Source organism: Humulus lupulus, chromosome 2, assembly GCF_963169125.1.
Source record: "Humulus lupulus chromosome 2, drHumLupu1.1, whole genome shotgun sequence".
In the NCBI taxonomy this organism is placed as follows: Eukaryota; Viridiplantae; Streptophyta; class Magnoliopsida; order Rosales; family Cannabaceae; genus Humulus; species Humulus lupulus.
In genome coordinates this window covers 270,576,527-270,593,084 of record NC_084794.1, presented here as the reverse complement: position 1 = coordinate 270,593,084, position 16,558 = coordinate 270,576,527, and the positions used below count along the sequence as shown (strand labels likewise).

Sequence of the window (16,558 nt, the reverse complement as noted above, 5' to 3'; positions counted from 1 at the left end):
AATCCTATATTCATTTAGGAGTTCCTTATCCCCGAGGATGGTGGAGGCTTTAATTTGTGATAAAAATTGGTATACTTATGAGTCTGAAGAGTTTGTTGTGCTTCAACAATACATGGATGAGATTGATGGTTTAGAGGCATGTGAACAAGTGTTGTCAGGTATTTATTTACTTAATAGCTTATGCTAATTGAATGATATATATATGTTATAGCTTATTTATATTAATTGAAGTTTTTTCAGGTGATGGCTCATGTATTACCTATGTTCCTGAGAATATTGGTAGTGGGTCTGGGAGCGGGAGTGGGACAGATAAAAACAAGGTAACTAATTGAATTCTACGATTGTAGTTTAGTAGCTTTATTTCTCTTAAAATTATTATGTACCATGTGTCATACATTATAATTTTACTCTTTCTTTTGTCTTAGGAGCAGGTGGTCATGGCTGCTTGATACATCTATGAAATGAATGCTGGATTTTGGATTGGACTTTGTTTTCTATCGACTCTTTTGAACTTGATTTGTGATTTGTGGTTGTAGACTCTTAGTTTTAGCCATATGTTATATTGGACTTTTGACTTTAAACTTTAACCATGTGTTGTGACTTGTGGTTGTAGGCTTTTGATTTTAATTGCGTGTTATCTTGGATTGGACAATAGACATTGAACTTTTGGATAATGTATTGTGATTCGAGGTTATGCTTATGGACTTTTAATTATGTTTCAAACTTTCAAATTTGTGGATGTAATTATGTTCTATGTATTTAGGTTTTGAATTTTCAAGTTAACAAGTCAAATGAATCATTCTCAGATTAAAAAAATCTCAAAATTGGATTCCAACAATCCACAATTTTAGTTTTTTTTTTAACTTAAATTTTCTAAAAAAGTAATAAAAATAAATAAATTAAAAATCAGTTTGGTCGGTTTAACCGACCAAATCAAGATCCAAAATAGTCGGTTTTTTTCCTATAATAGGTTGGTCGGTCAGTTTTTGGATCGCACCAATCCGAACCAAAAACTGAATTCTGGATTTTTGAATAAGAAATAGTCGTTTAAACCGACCATGCTCAGTCCTAGTACAAACAAGTATAGGGTCGTGTAAACCCAAATATACTTAATCCTTATATTATTAAGAATAATTAATATTTTTGCCCCCCCGAACTTATGACACTACCATATCGTGTCCCCTAAAATATACAGCTTTTTAAAAATTCTCTCTGAACTTTTCCATTTACAGAAACATAGTCATTCTATTAGCTTCCCTTCCATTTTTCCATTTAAAGTCTGATGTGGCATTGCCACATCAATCCCCTCTGTAGAAAATTAGCATTTTTGCCTCATGGACTTTGATTACTACAAAATTGTGTCCCATTTTATTAAAAAAATTATTTAAAATTTAAAAAAATCTATTTTTTTGTTAATTCTTATAAAAATAATTCAAATATTAATTGAAATCTTAAAAAATTAAATAAAAGTCATTTAAACTCTAATAAAATTTTTGAAATTCATTCTAGATTTTTTAAAAAAAACAAATATCTAACAAATATGAATGAAATAAAAAATCAAATATCAAATTAAAATTCACTCTAGAGATTTTAAAAAATCAAATATGAATGAAATAAACAAATTAAATATAAATAAAAGTTTAATTAATTCAATAGACTTATATTAGAAATCTATTTATTTTTGTTATAAATTAAAAAGAAACGATTTCTTCATGCTGTACAATTTTCTTATAATTTTTGCATGATTCTAAGCATTTCATTTTCTTATAAAATTGATATGTATAATGTAATTTGAATTTGAATGTATATTTAGTTTTTTCTTTGACAAAGAATGTATATTTAATTTGGTATTTAGGTTTAAGTTTTATTTAACTTTGGATTTTTATAAATTAAATTATTATAAATTTGAACTAATACTAAGATTTTTTTTTTCCAAAGATTTATCGATTTTCTTTTTAGTGTTACTATTTTAATTTTATTCTGATTTTGATTTTTTATTTTTTTTAAATTTATTTTTTGAATTAATTTTTAAATAATTAATAAAAAAATGTTCAAAGTTTAGGGACAAAGATGGTAATTTAACCTAACGAAAAAAGAGTAGGTTTTTGTAAAGAGTAATGATATGTGTAACCAAAATATACACATAAATATTATACATAATGACGTGGCAAACTAATTTAGTCAATTACATTTATTAAAATTGAGACAGTGCCACGTTACTGATTGTAATAATTTGTTACAAATTTTGGGTTGACATATCATTATTCTTTTGTAAATGATATATTTCAGGACAGCTTTTAACAAGGCCTATATTCATATGGTGCCAAAAATGATAATAATTCAATTCTTAATTATGGTTATTGTATGTTGTCTATTGGTTGATTTCTACACAGTAGCCTACAGGGACTGGTAACTGAAAAACGAATAAACCGTCCTGCAGCATTGCCATTTCTATCACTGTTTGCTAAAACCCCTCCACACCCGTTTGAGTTGCCGACGAGTTGACTCAGTGGAACCCATGGAGCTAACCCCCACCAAGCTCGATTACTTCGAAAACATGTCGACGCTCCACTCAGAGGCTTCGATCATCTCCTCTTTTAAAGTAAGTCAGTTAGTTCTCTTATCTGTTTTAACGATTCTTGGGGGTTTAATAGTTCAATGGTTCACCTCTCTTTGATTCCCGAGAAGGGGGAAAGTTATGATTTATTTTGTTTACTGTTGAAAAAAAGAATGATACGTAGTCAAACTCTTACCAGAATGAATAAACTACCAATTTGTATGTAAATAAATATACATTTTTATTTTTCTGAAGGGCGATGATGGTCGGCTCGCCTTGTTATTGGACCGTACGGTGTTTCATCCCCAAGGTGGAGGACAGCCTGCGGATACAGGATTCATCACCGTTGGTGGTGATCCTGAATTAAAGTTCGTTGTTCAAGATGTCCGGTCCAAAGATGGCATAGTGGGTCAATCAAAATGATCCAATTCAATATCCCATGCTCTTTAAATTTTCCTTGAAAAGTGTGTGAATTTTTTGCATTTGTTGGTTGATTTGTCTTAGGTATTTCATTATGGGCTAATTGAAAATTTTGCTTCGGACTCGGAATCTAAGCTTGAAAAAGGGAAAGAAGTTGCCTTATATGTTGATGAATCTAGACGCAAGCTAAATTCCAGGTTCATAGTATACAAACTTAAAAGGGCATTTTTATGTGACAATTTTGAAATGGTATTCTATATTTGGAAGCTTAATTTTATATTGATTGTAAGTTTCTCATTTTGGTCAGGCTGCACTCAGCGGGACATTTGTTGGATGTGTGTATGCAAAATGTGGGATTGGGTCATTTAGAGCCTGGAAAGGGCTACCATTTTCCTGATGGGTATGATTTTATTGCAAATTTGAGTATTTTATTAATGGGGGTTTCTTTAGTTGAGTAATACACTTACAGAGAAGAGAATCACACGCAGACCTATTTTTGGTTATATATTTTACTTTTTATGTCCCCTTTATGAAGACTTTTAAGCTGTATTTATAAGTATCCCAAATCGTCTGGGGTTTTTTCTCTTATGACAAAGAGATGTATGGTTGGAGCTTACCACCGCACTCGAGCATTAATGGAATTTTAATTAATTTCTGAGTATAATAACTAGAATTGCCTGTGATGGATTATGTTAATAGTTACAGCTTGTTTGATATGATGGATTGGAGGAGGGATTGACTAAGGGATGTGGATAGAAGGCTATTCATCCGTCAAGGGAAAGAAATGGCTATGGATTGCAAATCCCTTGTATCTTCAAAAAATAATCCCTTCATATATGGATGGATTTTAGACCAAAAAGTGAGAATTTTTTTTTTTAAAAAATAATTGAAATGACTAAACTTTTTCAAAATTATTATTTATTTTAAATAGTAAAATGTATTACTCTTCTCTTTTCTTCCTATTATCAAAACAACTTTGCAGAAATATTCAATCCATCATCCCTTTCCGCATTCCCATATCTCATATTCAATTCATCTTTTAGCTCTTTCCATTCTTCTTACAAAACACAACCTTGTTAGAAAATGAAAATCAGAGGTTAATTATTTGTTACAGTTTTGTCTATTTACTCTGAATAGCTGTAAAGAATTTGTTAGCATTAGTGGTCCCCCTTTGTAATCCTTCTAGGCAGGTTGTTAGAATTGTCAGAGAATATTCTTTGTATTCCGTGTATTGCCAATCATCAGGTTGTTATGATTTTATTTCTAGAATATTCTGTACTCCACACACATTCATTATAAATACAATTCTCTGGCTCATAATTCAAATGAGCTGAGTTTTATATTTTCTGCTACTGGTTTATATATATTCTAGTTTTTAAACTTGGTATCAAAGCCAGTACGAGACGTGTCTCTTCCATGGCCGACGACAAGCAATCTTCTCCCTCCGGTGTCCCAGTTGCGTCGGTAGGTGCTGACTCCAGCCAGCATTCCTCTGTTTCTCGACCTGTGCTCAGTAGCCATGCTCAGCCTCCACATCACGGTACCCTTGTGCCTCAGGTGGGGAGTACATTAACCCAACCTTTTGCTTTAAAACTTGACCGTCATAACTTCTCTCTATGGAAAACTATGGTTTCGGCCATTGTTCGTGGCCATCGCTTAGATGGATATCTAACCGGCACTAAGGTGAAACCAGCCGAGTTTCTTTCTTCTGATATTGCAGGTGGTGATAATGTTGTGAACCCAGAGTTTGAGACTTGGATAATCCATGATCAACTCTTGTTAGGGTGGCTCTATGGCTCTATGACTGAGAGCATAGCCACTGAAGTTATGAGCTGTGACACCTCAGCAGCTCTTTGGACAGCCTTGGAAACTTTGTTTGGTGCACACTCACGCTCAAAGATGGATGAGGTGCGCACAAAAATTCAAACCGTTCGAAAAGGAGGCCTTACTATGAGTGAGTATCTTCGACAAAAGCGTCAATGGGCGGATGTGCTCACGCTTGCTGGAGAACCATATCCTGAAAAACAGCTTGTAGCAAACGTTCTGTCCGGCTTGGATATGGAGTACATATCGATAGTGGTCCTCATTGAAGCTCGACCCACAACATCTTGGCAGGAGCTCCAAGACATCCTTCTCAGTTTTGATAGCAAGATGGAACGCTTAAGTGCCATTTCTGGTTCACAAAAAGCCCCGGGTGCTGCAAGTGCTCTTGCTGCCACCACTGCCATTACAGCAAATATGGCTACTACTCGACCCGTTACAAATGGCAGGAACAACTCACAATATTACTCTGGAAATGGCAATGGAAATCGAGGCACTTCGAGTACTTTCCGAGGTGGAGGCAGCCGCGCACGTGGTCGAGGAGGTCGGAGTGGTAGTAATTCTAAACCCACATGTCAAGTATGTGGACGATATGGGCATTCCGCTGCGTATTGCTACAATTGTTATGATGAGGCGTATATGGGTGCGGTACCACAGAACAACTCTCACAAAACTACTCAGGGAGCCTCGGCATTTGTTGCAACACCAGAGATGGTAGATGATGGTGTGTGGTACGCTGACAGCGGAGCTACAAACCATGTGACAGCTGAACTTGCAAATCTGAATCTGAAAAATGAGTATACTGGTAAGGAACAATTAACAGTCGGTAATGGGCAAAAACTCACAATTGCTCATGTTGGTAAAAGCTCTCTTCCCTCTGCCTCCAGTCATAAATTGCTCCTCAATGATGTTTTACATGTTCCTAATATTACCAGAAATTTACTCAGTATCTCCAAACTCATTTCAGACAATAATGTCTCTGTTGAATTTTTCCCTTTTGGTTGTGTTGTGAAGGACCTAGTAACAAGGAGGGCTCTTCTTCAAGGGAAGCTTAAAGAGGGTCTCTACCAGTTTGGGAATATCAAAGGCTTACGGAATCGGTCATCACCAAAGGTCCCCAAAACTGAGCCCATTTTCTTTACTGGTTTAGTCTCAAAATTCAAAGAAAGCCAACATGTTGTTGAGCCCTTTTACTCTTCAATCAAGGACAAGTGGCATAGGAGGTTAGGCCACCCGTCCAGCAAAATCTTACATCTTGTTTTGAGCCAAGTTAATGTAAAACAAGTGTCGAATGAAAAAGAAACATTTTGTGAAGCATGTCAATTTGGTAAGTCTCATGCTCTACCCCATGCCTCAAATCAAAATCGGGCCACACAACCATTAGCCTTAGTTCACACGGACCTTTGGGGCCCTGCACCAGTCATGTCAAACACTAATTATAGGTTCTACATTCATTTTGTTGATGATTATAGTCGTTACACATGGATATATCCCCTCAAGGCCAAATCCGAGGCTGTCACAGCTTTCATTCAGTTTAAAAATTATGCTGAAAACCAATTTGAAAAGAAAATTAAGGCCTTGCGTACTGACTGGGGGGGAGAATTTCAAGCTTTCACTAAACATATTGTAGACAGTGGCATAGACTTCCAACACTCATGTCCGCACACCTCTGCACAAAATGGGAGAGCAGAAAGAAAACATAGGCATATTGTAGAAATGGGGTTAACACTTTTGGCTCAAGCAAGCATGCCACTAAAATATTGGTGGGATGCTTTCCAAACATCGGTTTACCTTATTAATCGTTTACCTACCCCTGTGCTTCAAAATCAGTCCCCATTTGAGGTGTTATATTCTAAAAAGCCTGACTATCAATTCCTAAAAATATTTGGCTCAGCATGTTATCCATGTGTTAGACCTTACCAAACACATAAATTTCAGTACCACTCAATTAAATGTGTTAACCTTGGCTATAGTGATCATCATAGGGGGTATAAATGCCTAAGTACAACTAGTAGACTCTATATCTCACGAAATGTCATTTTCAATGAGAATGATTTTCCCTTTAAGTCAGGTTTTTTAAACAATTTCAAACCTGAACAAGAAATTCAGGTCACTGTCCCATATTGGATTGCCTCTTTTGGCTCCTTTCAGACTCAATCTTCCTCTTGTGTTGCTCAACCTCACATCCAACATACAGCTGGTAGTACCCTTGCATCTCAGCACCCTGAAGAAGAGACCCCCACGACCACAAATCAGGTACAATCTGATTCTACAAACTCTTATTTTTCTGCTGAACCTGATATATATCAGCAAGAGCCCGAATACTTGAGTAATGAAAATTCTGATATTTTAGCTCAGTCAGATGTTGTGGTCCCTGCCGCACCAAAGATACCCTCTCACCCTATGACAACCAGATCCAAAGCTGGTATATTTAAACCCAAGGTTTATGTTGGAGAATCACAGTGGCACTATGATGATGAGGAACCGTATACTGTGCAGCAAGCTCTTGCTCACCAAGGCTGGAAACAAGCAATGTTAGAGGAGTTACAAGCACTTGAAAGCAATGATACATGGACTTTGGTTCCCAAAAGTCCAGACATGAATATTATTGGAAGTAAATGGGTGTTCAAAGTGAAGAAGAATTCAGATGGTTCGGTTCAAAGATTGAAAGCTCGATTAGTGGCGAAAGGCTTCAATCAACGGCCCGGGATCGATTTCGGCGAAACTTACAGCCCCGTGATTAAAGCCTCTACAGTTAGAATTGTGCTCTCAATAGCTGTATCACGATCTTGGGACATAAGACAGCTAGACATAAACAATGCTTTCCTTAATGGAAAACTAGAGGAGGATGTGTTTATGAGTCAACCCCAAGGCTTTGTTCATCAAGAAAAGTCAGACTTTGTATGCAAACTCTCAAAATCCTTATATGGGCTAAGACAAGCCCCAAGGGCCTGGTATGATCGACTAAAGAACACTCTTACTAGCTGGGGTTTCAGAAATTCTAAGGCCGACTCATCCCTCTTCTTCTACAAAACACCAACTTTGATCATTATGGTGCTCATCTATGTCGACGACATCATTGTTACAGGTAATAACACCGAAAAACTGCAGCAATTCACTTCAAAATTGCATGATGCTTTTGCTTTGAAAGATTTGGGACCACTTCATTACTTTCTAGGTATTGAAGTTCATAGAGATATAACTGGCCTTTACCTTAGTCAAGCTAAGTATATAAAGGAGCTACTTACAAGAACAGGGATGACTCACTTAAAGACATGCACAACGCCTATGACAGTGGGTAGGGCGTTATCAAAGTCTGATGGGGAACCTCTTGAGAATCCAACAATGTACCGAAGTGTTATTGGTGGTCTCCAGTACCTTACTCATACAAGGCCGGATTTATCCTTTGCTATAAACAAATTGAGTCAGTTTTTGCAAGCTCCTACAACCTCTCATTGGTGTGCAGCAAAAAGAATTTTAAGGTATCTAAAGGGAACACTACACCATGGCCTTCACATCAAATACTCTGATAGTTTGGGAATCACAGGGTATTGCGATGCCGACTGGGCATGCTGTCCAGATGATAGGAAAAGTGTGGCTGGCTATTGTGTTTATTTGGGAGATACTTTGGTGTCATGGTCATCTAAAAAGCAAGCCGTAGTGTCTCGGTCTAGCACTGAATCAGAATACAGAGCTCTTGCCCATGTAGCTGCCGAGATTTCATGGACTCAGTCGCTACTCAGTGAGATCGATTTTCCTATGCCTCACACTCCGATAATATGGTGCGACAATATGGGAGCAAGTGCGTTAGCTACAAACCCGGTCTATCATGCTAGAACAAAGCATATAGAATTGGATGTTCATTTTGTTAGAGACAAAGTGTTAAAGAAGGAACTGCAAGTCAGATATGTTCCGTCGCATGATCAAATCGCGGATTGCTTAACAAAGAGCCTCACTCATCATCGGTTTCATTTTCTTAGTGACAAACTTGGAGTGGTTGAAACCCCACTCAGTTTGAGAGGGGCTGTTAGAAAATGAAAATCAGAGGTTAATTATTTGTTACAGTTTTGTCTATTTACTCTGAATAGCTGTAAAGAATTTGTTAGCATTAGTGGTCCCCCTTTGTAATCCTTCTAGGCAGGTTGTTAGAATTGTCAGAGAATATTCTTTGTATTCCGTGTATTGCCAATCATCAGGTTGTTATGATTTTATTTCTAGAATATTCTGTACTCCACACACATTCATTATAAATACAATTCTCTGGCTCATAATTCAAATGAGCTGAGTTTTATATTTTCTGCTACTGGTTTATATATATTCTAGTTTTTAAACTTGGTAAAAACTAGTTTTTAATGATGTTATCACCTTAGTGATAAGGTGATAACATCATTGAAAGGTCAGAAGAAGGCATGAGAAGAAAATATCAGCAAACTTGATGCTTGATTGGTCATTCGGTTAACATAGACTATGTAGCTAGATTTTTTTTTTGAAGCTACATATGTTCTATAGTTTTTGCTGTGAAAAACAAGTCCTCTGTTTAAGGAGCTTGGAATTGCTACTTAATTTTTTCCAGGCCATTTGTTGAATATAAAGGCACCATTCCACAAAGTGAGCTACAGATTAAGCAGAAGGAATTAGAGCTAGAAGTTAATACATTAATTTCAAGAGGAGGGAAAGTGAGTTTCATATTTGGCAAGCTTTCTTCCTCAATATGTTGTCACGAATCACAACACTGAATTGCTTTATCATGTTTGTTATATAGGTTTCTATCGCTCTAGTACCGTATGAAGAAGCTGCTGAGATGTGCGGTGGTTGCCTTCCTGATTACATTCCAAAGGTCCGTCTTCACTTTGTTTTACTTTTAAATGTTCTTGCATACTGTTTCATTTTTTTTAGTAATGTTATATATCTCAACTAATAAACCACTTTAGTTGATATATTTGTTTCTTTAAGAGTCGCTTTCTCTACATTTAAGATTTGTATGTATATTGCAATTTGAACACGACAATTCACTTTGGCATATTAGGTAGTTTGGATAAATTGGTATAAGAATAAGAATTGGGATGCAATGTGTATGGCATTACTTTTCACTTTCCAGTGGCACAATCTGATAAACTACTACTCTTTCTTAAAGGAAAGCACACCACGTATAGTGAAGTTTGGAGACTTCCCTGGCTGCCCTTGTGGTGGTACCCATGTTTCCGATTTTTCAGAGATCATAAGCGTTACAGTAAGAATCTTTGTGCTTCTGCTTCCAAGTGTACTGCTAAAGATCTGTGGTGACTTTTAATAAATTACTTTCTAAGCCTTTGTTTGATTAAATTAATTTATTGAATGAAACCATGTGAGTTGTTTATTTTGTTCAGGTATCTCAAATCCGGACAAAGAAAGGGATCACAAAGGTCTTTTACAATGTTGGATCGTAAGTCTTTGGTAATTTCATTTTCTGTTGTTAACATATGTGGTATGAAATGTCTTACAAAGTGACAATATGATATCAAAACAACGTATGTGCCTTGATAATAGTAGCAATAAGGTAAAAGAATGTGAAGAAAACTTGAAAAGGTATAATGTTTTTATGTGCTTTGTTCTTGATGAATGGCAATGATGTAATACCAATGAGTTTAACTACTGAGGATATATAGGCTTGACATCTTGTGGAATTCATTGCTAGCAAGTAGCAAGCAAGATGCTCTTTTCATATGCTTTTGAACGCGTGTCAGCTGATGTTGATTTATAAAGTAAACTAATGGACAAAGAATGGCCAACTATACCCAATTTTTATTTTTGTGGCATGAGTTTGTTTTATTGTTTAAGCCAGTCAATTCTTTGATATTGGATAAGAACTTTTCTCCACTGTTGGGGTTGATCTTGGAATTAATGGACAGTATTTAGTCTGACCAAGAACTAAATTCTGTACTATTGAAGCAGATAGACCTAACAAAAAAATATGGCAAAGAGGGGATTCATTTTAGTGATTTTGTTATGATGTAGGACTAATGTTAAATTGATGTGTAAGTAAGATGCATGCATACTACTGAGTTTTGAATTATGATATCTCAAAAGCTTACAATTGGTTAAGGGCAATTTGGGCAAGCAAAGACATAGCATGGTTGACTCTCATCTCAAAGATATTTTGGTACAATCAAAATCAATGGTTGGGGATTGAATATTGGTTTGCTCAAATCAGAAAAATGATAAGAAAAATAATGGGTCATTTATAGACGTATTGTAGTGGTCCTCATGGTATGAATTTGCAACGAAGAAGTAAATATGGGCTTGGTCAGAAGTTCCCCAACCCCAATCCCATAATTTTGCGTCTAAAATCAGTTAACATTCGTCATTGTATAATTTGTTTTTTCCCCTATCTCGGAAACATAAAGCAGTAGTTGATTTTTGTTAATTAGACTAGGCATATCCTTTTATATTTGGGGGGTTTTTTTTTTGTCGCAATATTTTGGGGTTTTTGTTACATTTATATACAATTTCATAACAGATAATATAAATATCAAAATAGAATGAAGATAATTTAACTTAATTATAGTCAAATTTATTTGAAGATATTTTTATTTTGATAATTAGGAAAATTTGCTATGAAATCTTTACATATGAAGTCTTATATTATTTATCTAAAAATAAAGATTAAAAAAAGCTGTATAATAGTAGAGTGAATAGTGATGGCAAGTAATAGATTTAAGTTCATTTCTTTAAAAAGAAAATTATATAAAATGTGGTACAGCGGCAACTGGCAACAACATGGAAGCAAAAACGACGTCACTTGACACAAATGTAACTGTGTATGTGTGGGTGTGCCAAGTAGAAGTAGTAGACTTATATGCCCACTTGGCCAACTCAAAAGGGCATATAATAAAATAACCACTTTATTTTTATAATTTCTATATGGATTTTGTTTGCGGCGGAAAGGGACAAAAAGAGGAGGACAATTTTGTAATTTCAAGTAGCATAATAGTCAAATCTCTTCATAGATTTCCCGGGGTACACTGTGCTGTGGATTTTTATTCATTCTCTTTAGTAGTAGTAGTATTTGGCTTTGGCACATGGAGTGGAAGGATGAGTTCAAAGTTGAAGAAAAAGGAAAACTGCTATACCGGTGGTCGTGGTGAGACACTGAGTGAAATAGACCATACCATAGGCCACAACGCCTCGCCAGCCAAACTAAATTCCCTCTAAACTTAGCAAACACCCTTCTTAACCATCCATTTCTTCTCCCCTTTTACGTACCGCCCAGATACAGATTCTCCACTAAACTACCACCTCTCTTAGAGTCTCTCAGATCCGCTCCTACTTTCTTCCAGCTCATATATATCAACTCATCCTCATCCTCATCCTCATCCTCCTCCATAACCCATTACTCTAATTTCTTCTTCTGCTTTATTGTTGTCACTGTTGCTTTGTTCTTAAGAGGCCGATATACCAGGTGGGTTTTTGGATTTTAGCCTTTTCTGTTCTTGTTTCGTTTGGAAATGTATGGACTAATTTCTTTTTGTTTTGTTTTTCGGTGATGGGTTTTCTGTTTTTCATTGTTTTCATCGACCTTTTTTATTCTGGGGGCATATTTTGTCGATTTTTCATTTGGGTATTCGAGTATTTGATCTGTTTCTTTTGTTTCTGTATTCTATGTATCTGAATATTGTTTTGTTTCAATTTATTTATTATTACTGCTTTGGCTGTTTCCTTATTTGTTGGATTATTTTCTTTGTTATTGTTTTTTTAATCCCTTTTCTCTTCGTGCATGTTTTGCTGTATATGGTAAATTTTGTAATTAGTAGATACACTTTGTCCATTGAAGACCACAGGTGTTATATATACATGCATACACACACACCCTACTGTTCTGAATAATTGAGAAATCTTGAGAATTACAAGACAGAATTCTGGATTTTTATATTTCCAATTTGTAAATTCTTCTAATTAATTCGGGTTTGTTTTTAGTCCAACTTTTGCTTGCTGAGGGCCTGATATAATGCATATTGAAGTTACCTTGGAGGCCTGAATTTGCATTACCATCTTTTTGTGAAATAGTTATGAATCTCTGAAAGGTGTTTATTTTGTCCTTGCTTTAATCCAGCTACTGTCATGACTTTTGTATTAAAATTCCGTTTATGTTTTTTCTATTGGATATTCTTCTCTGTATTTCTGAGTCCTAATTTATTATGTTTTTCGTTGACTTATTTTTTCAAGTCCCTACTGTTTGCCTTAGTTTTTCACTCATCTTCTTCTTGATGACTTTCCCAAGTCGTGTAATGATTCACTTCCACAGTAGGTTATGTCTATGCGTCTTATAGTCGTTTGGTTTTGTCTAGCAAAATATGTATTTCTAATTTTCTTGGTTTAGAACTAAATAATGTTGGTATTTTGTTACTGCAGGCAGTAGTTGTGCGAGGAGAAATTATGATTAAACCTGAGGGAGAACTCAAAGTGAGCTTTGGTTATCAGTGCTATGGTAACAGAGGCAGCTCTAGTGAGATATCCGGTGGGTATGAATTTGTGCCCGGAATCCAAAGGACTGGCAGTTTCTCTTGCTTGTCTGGTGCTGCTATAAGTGCTAATGCCACTCTTGCCAATACAAATATTTGTAATGGCTTAATAGGGGAAGAAATACTTCCCAGTTTGGACTCTCCTAATTCATTCCGGAAGGTTTCCTCCTCCCCAAGTCTTTCAAGGTTGGATATATTATCATCTTCCCTCCCAAATAGTATGTCGAACTTAAGTTGTAGCCCATCTACTCCAACCGAACTGCTTGACTATGATTCTTACCCTTTTAGCTCTATGAGTGCTCCATCTAGAAATGAAAGCTTTCTTAATCCTATGGAAGTACAGGTGGCTGGAGGAGCTGCTGGTGAAGATCGGGTTCAAGCTGTTTGTTCTGAAGAAAATGGATGGCTCTTTTGTGCCATTTATGATGGTTTTAATGGAAGAGATGCAGCTGATTTTCTTGCTGGGACATTGTATGATACTATTATATTTCACTTCAGTTCATTAGACTGGGTACAGAACCAGAAATTTATTGAATCTTCAGATTGTCCAGGCTTGGATGGATCTTCTCAATATGTTCTAGGTGATAGTAGCTTTGTAAACAAGGGAAAATGCCCTTTTGAGCTTGATGGAAACAAGGATTCGTGCAGTGATATTTCTAAAAGTAGGACATACCCTGAAGTTCAAAAGTCACCTGAGTCATTTAGGCAAGAAGTGCTTGATAGTCTTCAACGAGCTCTTAATCAGGCTGAGTCTGACTTCCTGTATATGGTTGAGCAGGAAATGGAGGATCGTCCAGATTTGGTTTCTATTGGGTCCTGTGTTCTGATTGTGTTTCTTCATGGAGAAGATTTATACACATTAAATTTAGGGGATAGCAGAGCTGTATTGGCAACAGACTGCAAGGACGATGACTTGAATGGGAGTAAGAAACTGAAAGCTATCCAGCTTACTGAGAATCATACAGTTGATGATGAGGATGAAAAAAATCGAGTGTTGTGTGAGCATCCTGATGATCCTATGGCCATAGTAGGTGGAAAAGTGAAAGGAAAATTGAAGGTTACCCGTGCATTTGGAGTTGGTTACTTGAAAAAGGTTGGCATTGTTTTGCTTCTTTTTTTTTTGGCTATTATATGCTATGCACAGACCTTTCATTAGATGATAAAAGTGAAAATAAAATTGTTTTGGAGAAAAAACAGACTTTTCAAATGTTCATATTGGTTTGTGGAGTTTTTTTTTTGGCTTAAGCTATAGTAATTAGGAAAAATAAAACACAACTTAACACGATTTACCATGTTCGGCATGCTCCATAGTTTCTTTTTCATTGTCAATATACTGTTTTCTTGAATTAGGATTCTGACTTTTTTTTTTCTCTTGCACAGAAAATTCTGAATGATGCGCTGATGGGTATTCTTCGAGTTCAAAACCTTATGAGCCCCCCATATGTTTCCACTCAACCCTCATTGAATGTGCATAGGATTTCAAAATCTGACCAATTTGTTATAATTGGTAGCGATGGGTTGTTTGACTTCTTTAGCAATGATGAGGCAGTAGAGCTCGTGAGTTACTATATCGCCAGAAACCCTTATGGTGACCCTGCTAAGTTTTTAGTGGAGCAGCTTGTAATTAAAGCAGCCAACCGTGCAGGTAAAGTTTCCATATTAAATTGATATTCATAAAAAATAATAGAATCCTTAAGAAGTATGCCTTTTCTCTCCTCATTCTGGTATATTTCAAAATCTAGAGAAGTTAAAAAGAAAAAGTTTGTTTGCAAAGGCTAAGACTTATGATTGTCACTTTTTTTTCCTTAATAATCACAGATCGAGTACTGCAGTCTTTAAGTTGGCACTTTCTTTCATATGCTCTTTTCCTTGTTCCTTTTTAATTGTAAAAATGATCATCTGCAGAATACATTTTGCTTTAAAGTTATGAGTCAGGAAAACATCGAAATAAACCAATTTTCATTAGAGTCCAGCTTAAGCCATCTTTTAGTCTCTACATAAATAAAAATTGTCCAGAAAGATGTTCTTATTATCGCCGTCCTCAACATGATAGTGTTGACTGCTAATTCTTCCATTATGTGCTTTGGTTTCTAGTTCTTGTTTCGTATAATTTCGTCTATAATAAATGAGTTGTTTCAATTTAGATGAGTCAATAAGTACTATCCAGAAGAAAATATTGTATTCTGATGAAGAATTTAGTCTTCTAGGAAGAAAATAATTTCTATAGAAAAACATCCTTTAGGTCTAAGACTTGATATTCTTGGATGCAGGTTTCAGTATGGAAGAGTTGATGGATATTCCAGCAGGTAGGAGGAGGAAATATCATGATGATGTAACTGTTATGGTGATTAACCTTGGATCAAACCAGCGCACTACAAAGGCATCAACCTGCATATGATTTTTTTTCTTTTCTGAATTAGAATTTTTAGTTTCAGGTTCTGTACATGCTGTAATCTTCAGGTTTAGTACATTTCCCTTTCTACTTTCCAGTTTTCGTATTTATAGTTTTCAAATTGTATATTAAGAATCCAATGAACAATTGCTTTTGATCTTTTGGTGAGTTTATCACAAACCTATTTATTATTATTATTCCATAATTCAATGATTTATCTCCAATTGTGCTCTTAATTAGTATCCTTGAACATAAAATCTTGAGAGTTGTGGTGACATTTTTGTTGAATAGGATTAACAAATTGAGTAATCTATGAATAAAATACACTCATATCAGCAAAGATTAGTAGCCCAACAAAGCTTGTTTGTTAAAATGCCTTTTTCTTTCTTTCTTTCTTTAATTGATACCATCCCAACTTGTTTTTGATAAACTCGGGCTTTTCAGCTTATCATCAGCCTCAAAAGCATCTGAAAGTCCACTATAATTGAAACATGCTTGTACTTTTTCTGCTCCCTAGTTGGTTTTTTTTTTCGAGATTTTGGTCCAAGTGCCAAACGGTCCCATATACATAATCATGAATAAATATCATTTTTGACTCTCAATTATTGACATTATCATACTGTGCCTTAAAATAATATAAGGTCGGTTAAAATTTCTCTCCGAACTATTGATACTATCATATTGTGCCACTTATTATAATTTGTATAAAATAATTAATATTTTTACCTCCGAATTTTGACAACAATTAAATTGTGCTCCATTTAATTATAAATATTTAAAAATCTATTTTATATTAGTTCTTAAAAAATTATTAAAAAAATTCAATAAATGACTAAAATTATTTAAAATTCATTTTAAATACATTTAAGT

General features: G+C 35.3%; 2 protein-coding genes and 1 long non-coding RNA gene across 4 annotated transcripts; all 3 read left to right on the top strand.

Annotated features, from left to right (window-relative positions):
• Window positions 1-2,373: 2,373 nt before the first annotated feature.
• LOC133819398 (uncharacterized) lies at window positions 2,374-10,582 on the top strand. 2 transcript variants are annotated; one of them, XM_062252648.1, is made up of 8 exons: window positions 2,377-2,602; window positions 2,813-2,962; window positions 3,062-3,174; window positions 3,285-3,377; window positions 9,372-9,474; window positions 9,561-9,635; window positions 9,933-10,028; window positions 10,165-10,582. In XM_062252648.1, the coding sequence occupies exons 1-8, from the start codon at window positions 2,519-2,521 to the stop codon at window positions 10,222-10,224; spliced, it is 774 nt and encodes a 257-aa protein (XP_062108632.1). In that variant the 5' UTR covers window positions 2,377-2,518; the 3' UTR covers window positions 10,225-10,582. The 2 variants fall into 2 exon arrangements, with proteins under 2 accessions (XP_062108633.1, XP_062108632.1); XM_062252649.1 differs by lacking the exon at window positions 2,813-2,962 and having other exon boundaries at window positions 2,374-2,602.
• Window positions 5,492-5,991, top strand: LOC133819399 (uncharacterized). The gene is made up of 2 exons (XR_009886334.1): window positions 5,492-5,603; window positions 5,813-5,991. It is a non-coding gene; the product is annotated as an uncharacterized LOC133819399 (long non-coding RNA).
• Window positions 10,583-11,808: 1,226 nt separating the features above from the next.
• LOC133819397 (probable protein phosphatase 2C 40) lies at window positions 11,809-15,912 on the top strand. Its single transcript, XM_062252647.1, has 4 exons — window positions 11,809-12,236; window positions 13,187-14,389; window positions 14,677-14,941; window positions 15,567-15,912. The coding sequence occupies exons 2-4, from the start codon at window positions 13,211-13,213 to the stop codon at window positions 15,692-15,694; spliced, it is 1,572 nt and encodes a 523-aa protein (XP_062108631.1). The 5' UTR covers window positions 11,809-12,236; window positions 13,187-13,210; the 3' UTR covers window positions 15,695-15,912.
• The last annotated feature ends 646 nt before the right edge of the window (window positions 15,913-16,558 follow it).

What these genes read in the sequence shown, in the direction of transcription:
- LOC133819397 (XM_062252647.1), top strand. Translation starts at nt 13,211, where the DNA reads ATGATTAAACCTGAGGGAGAACTCAAAGTGAGCTTTGGTTATCAGTGC. An exon ending in GAGTTGGTTACTTGAAAAAG is followed by an intron (nt 14,390 to 14,676) that starts GTTGGCATTGTT and finishes TCTCTTGCACAG; the next exon opens with AAAATTCTGAATGATGCGCT. An exon ending in TAAAGCAGCCAACCGTGCAG is followed by an intron (nt 14,942 to 15,566) that starts GTAAAGTTTCCA and finishes TCTTGGATGCAG; the next exon opens with GTTTCAGTATGGAAGAGTTG.
- LOC133819398 (XM_062252648.1), top strand. Translation starts at nt 2,519, where the DNA reads ATGGAGCTAACCCCCACCAAGCTCGATTACTTCGAAAACATGTCGACG. An exon ending in GGCTACCATTTTCCTGATGG is followed by an intron (nt 3,378 to 9,371) that starts GTATGATTTTAT and finishes AATTTTTTCCAG; the next exon opens with GCCATTTGTTGAATATAAAG. An exon ending in TAATTTCAAGAGGAGGGAAA is followed by an intron (nt 9,475 to 9,560) that starts GTGAGTTTCATA and finishes TTTGTTATATAG; the next exon opens with GTTTCTATCGCTCTAGTACC.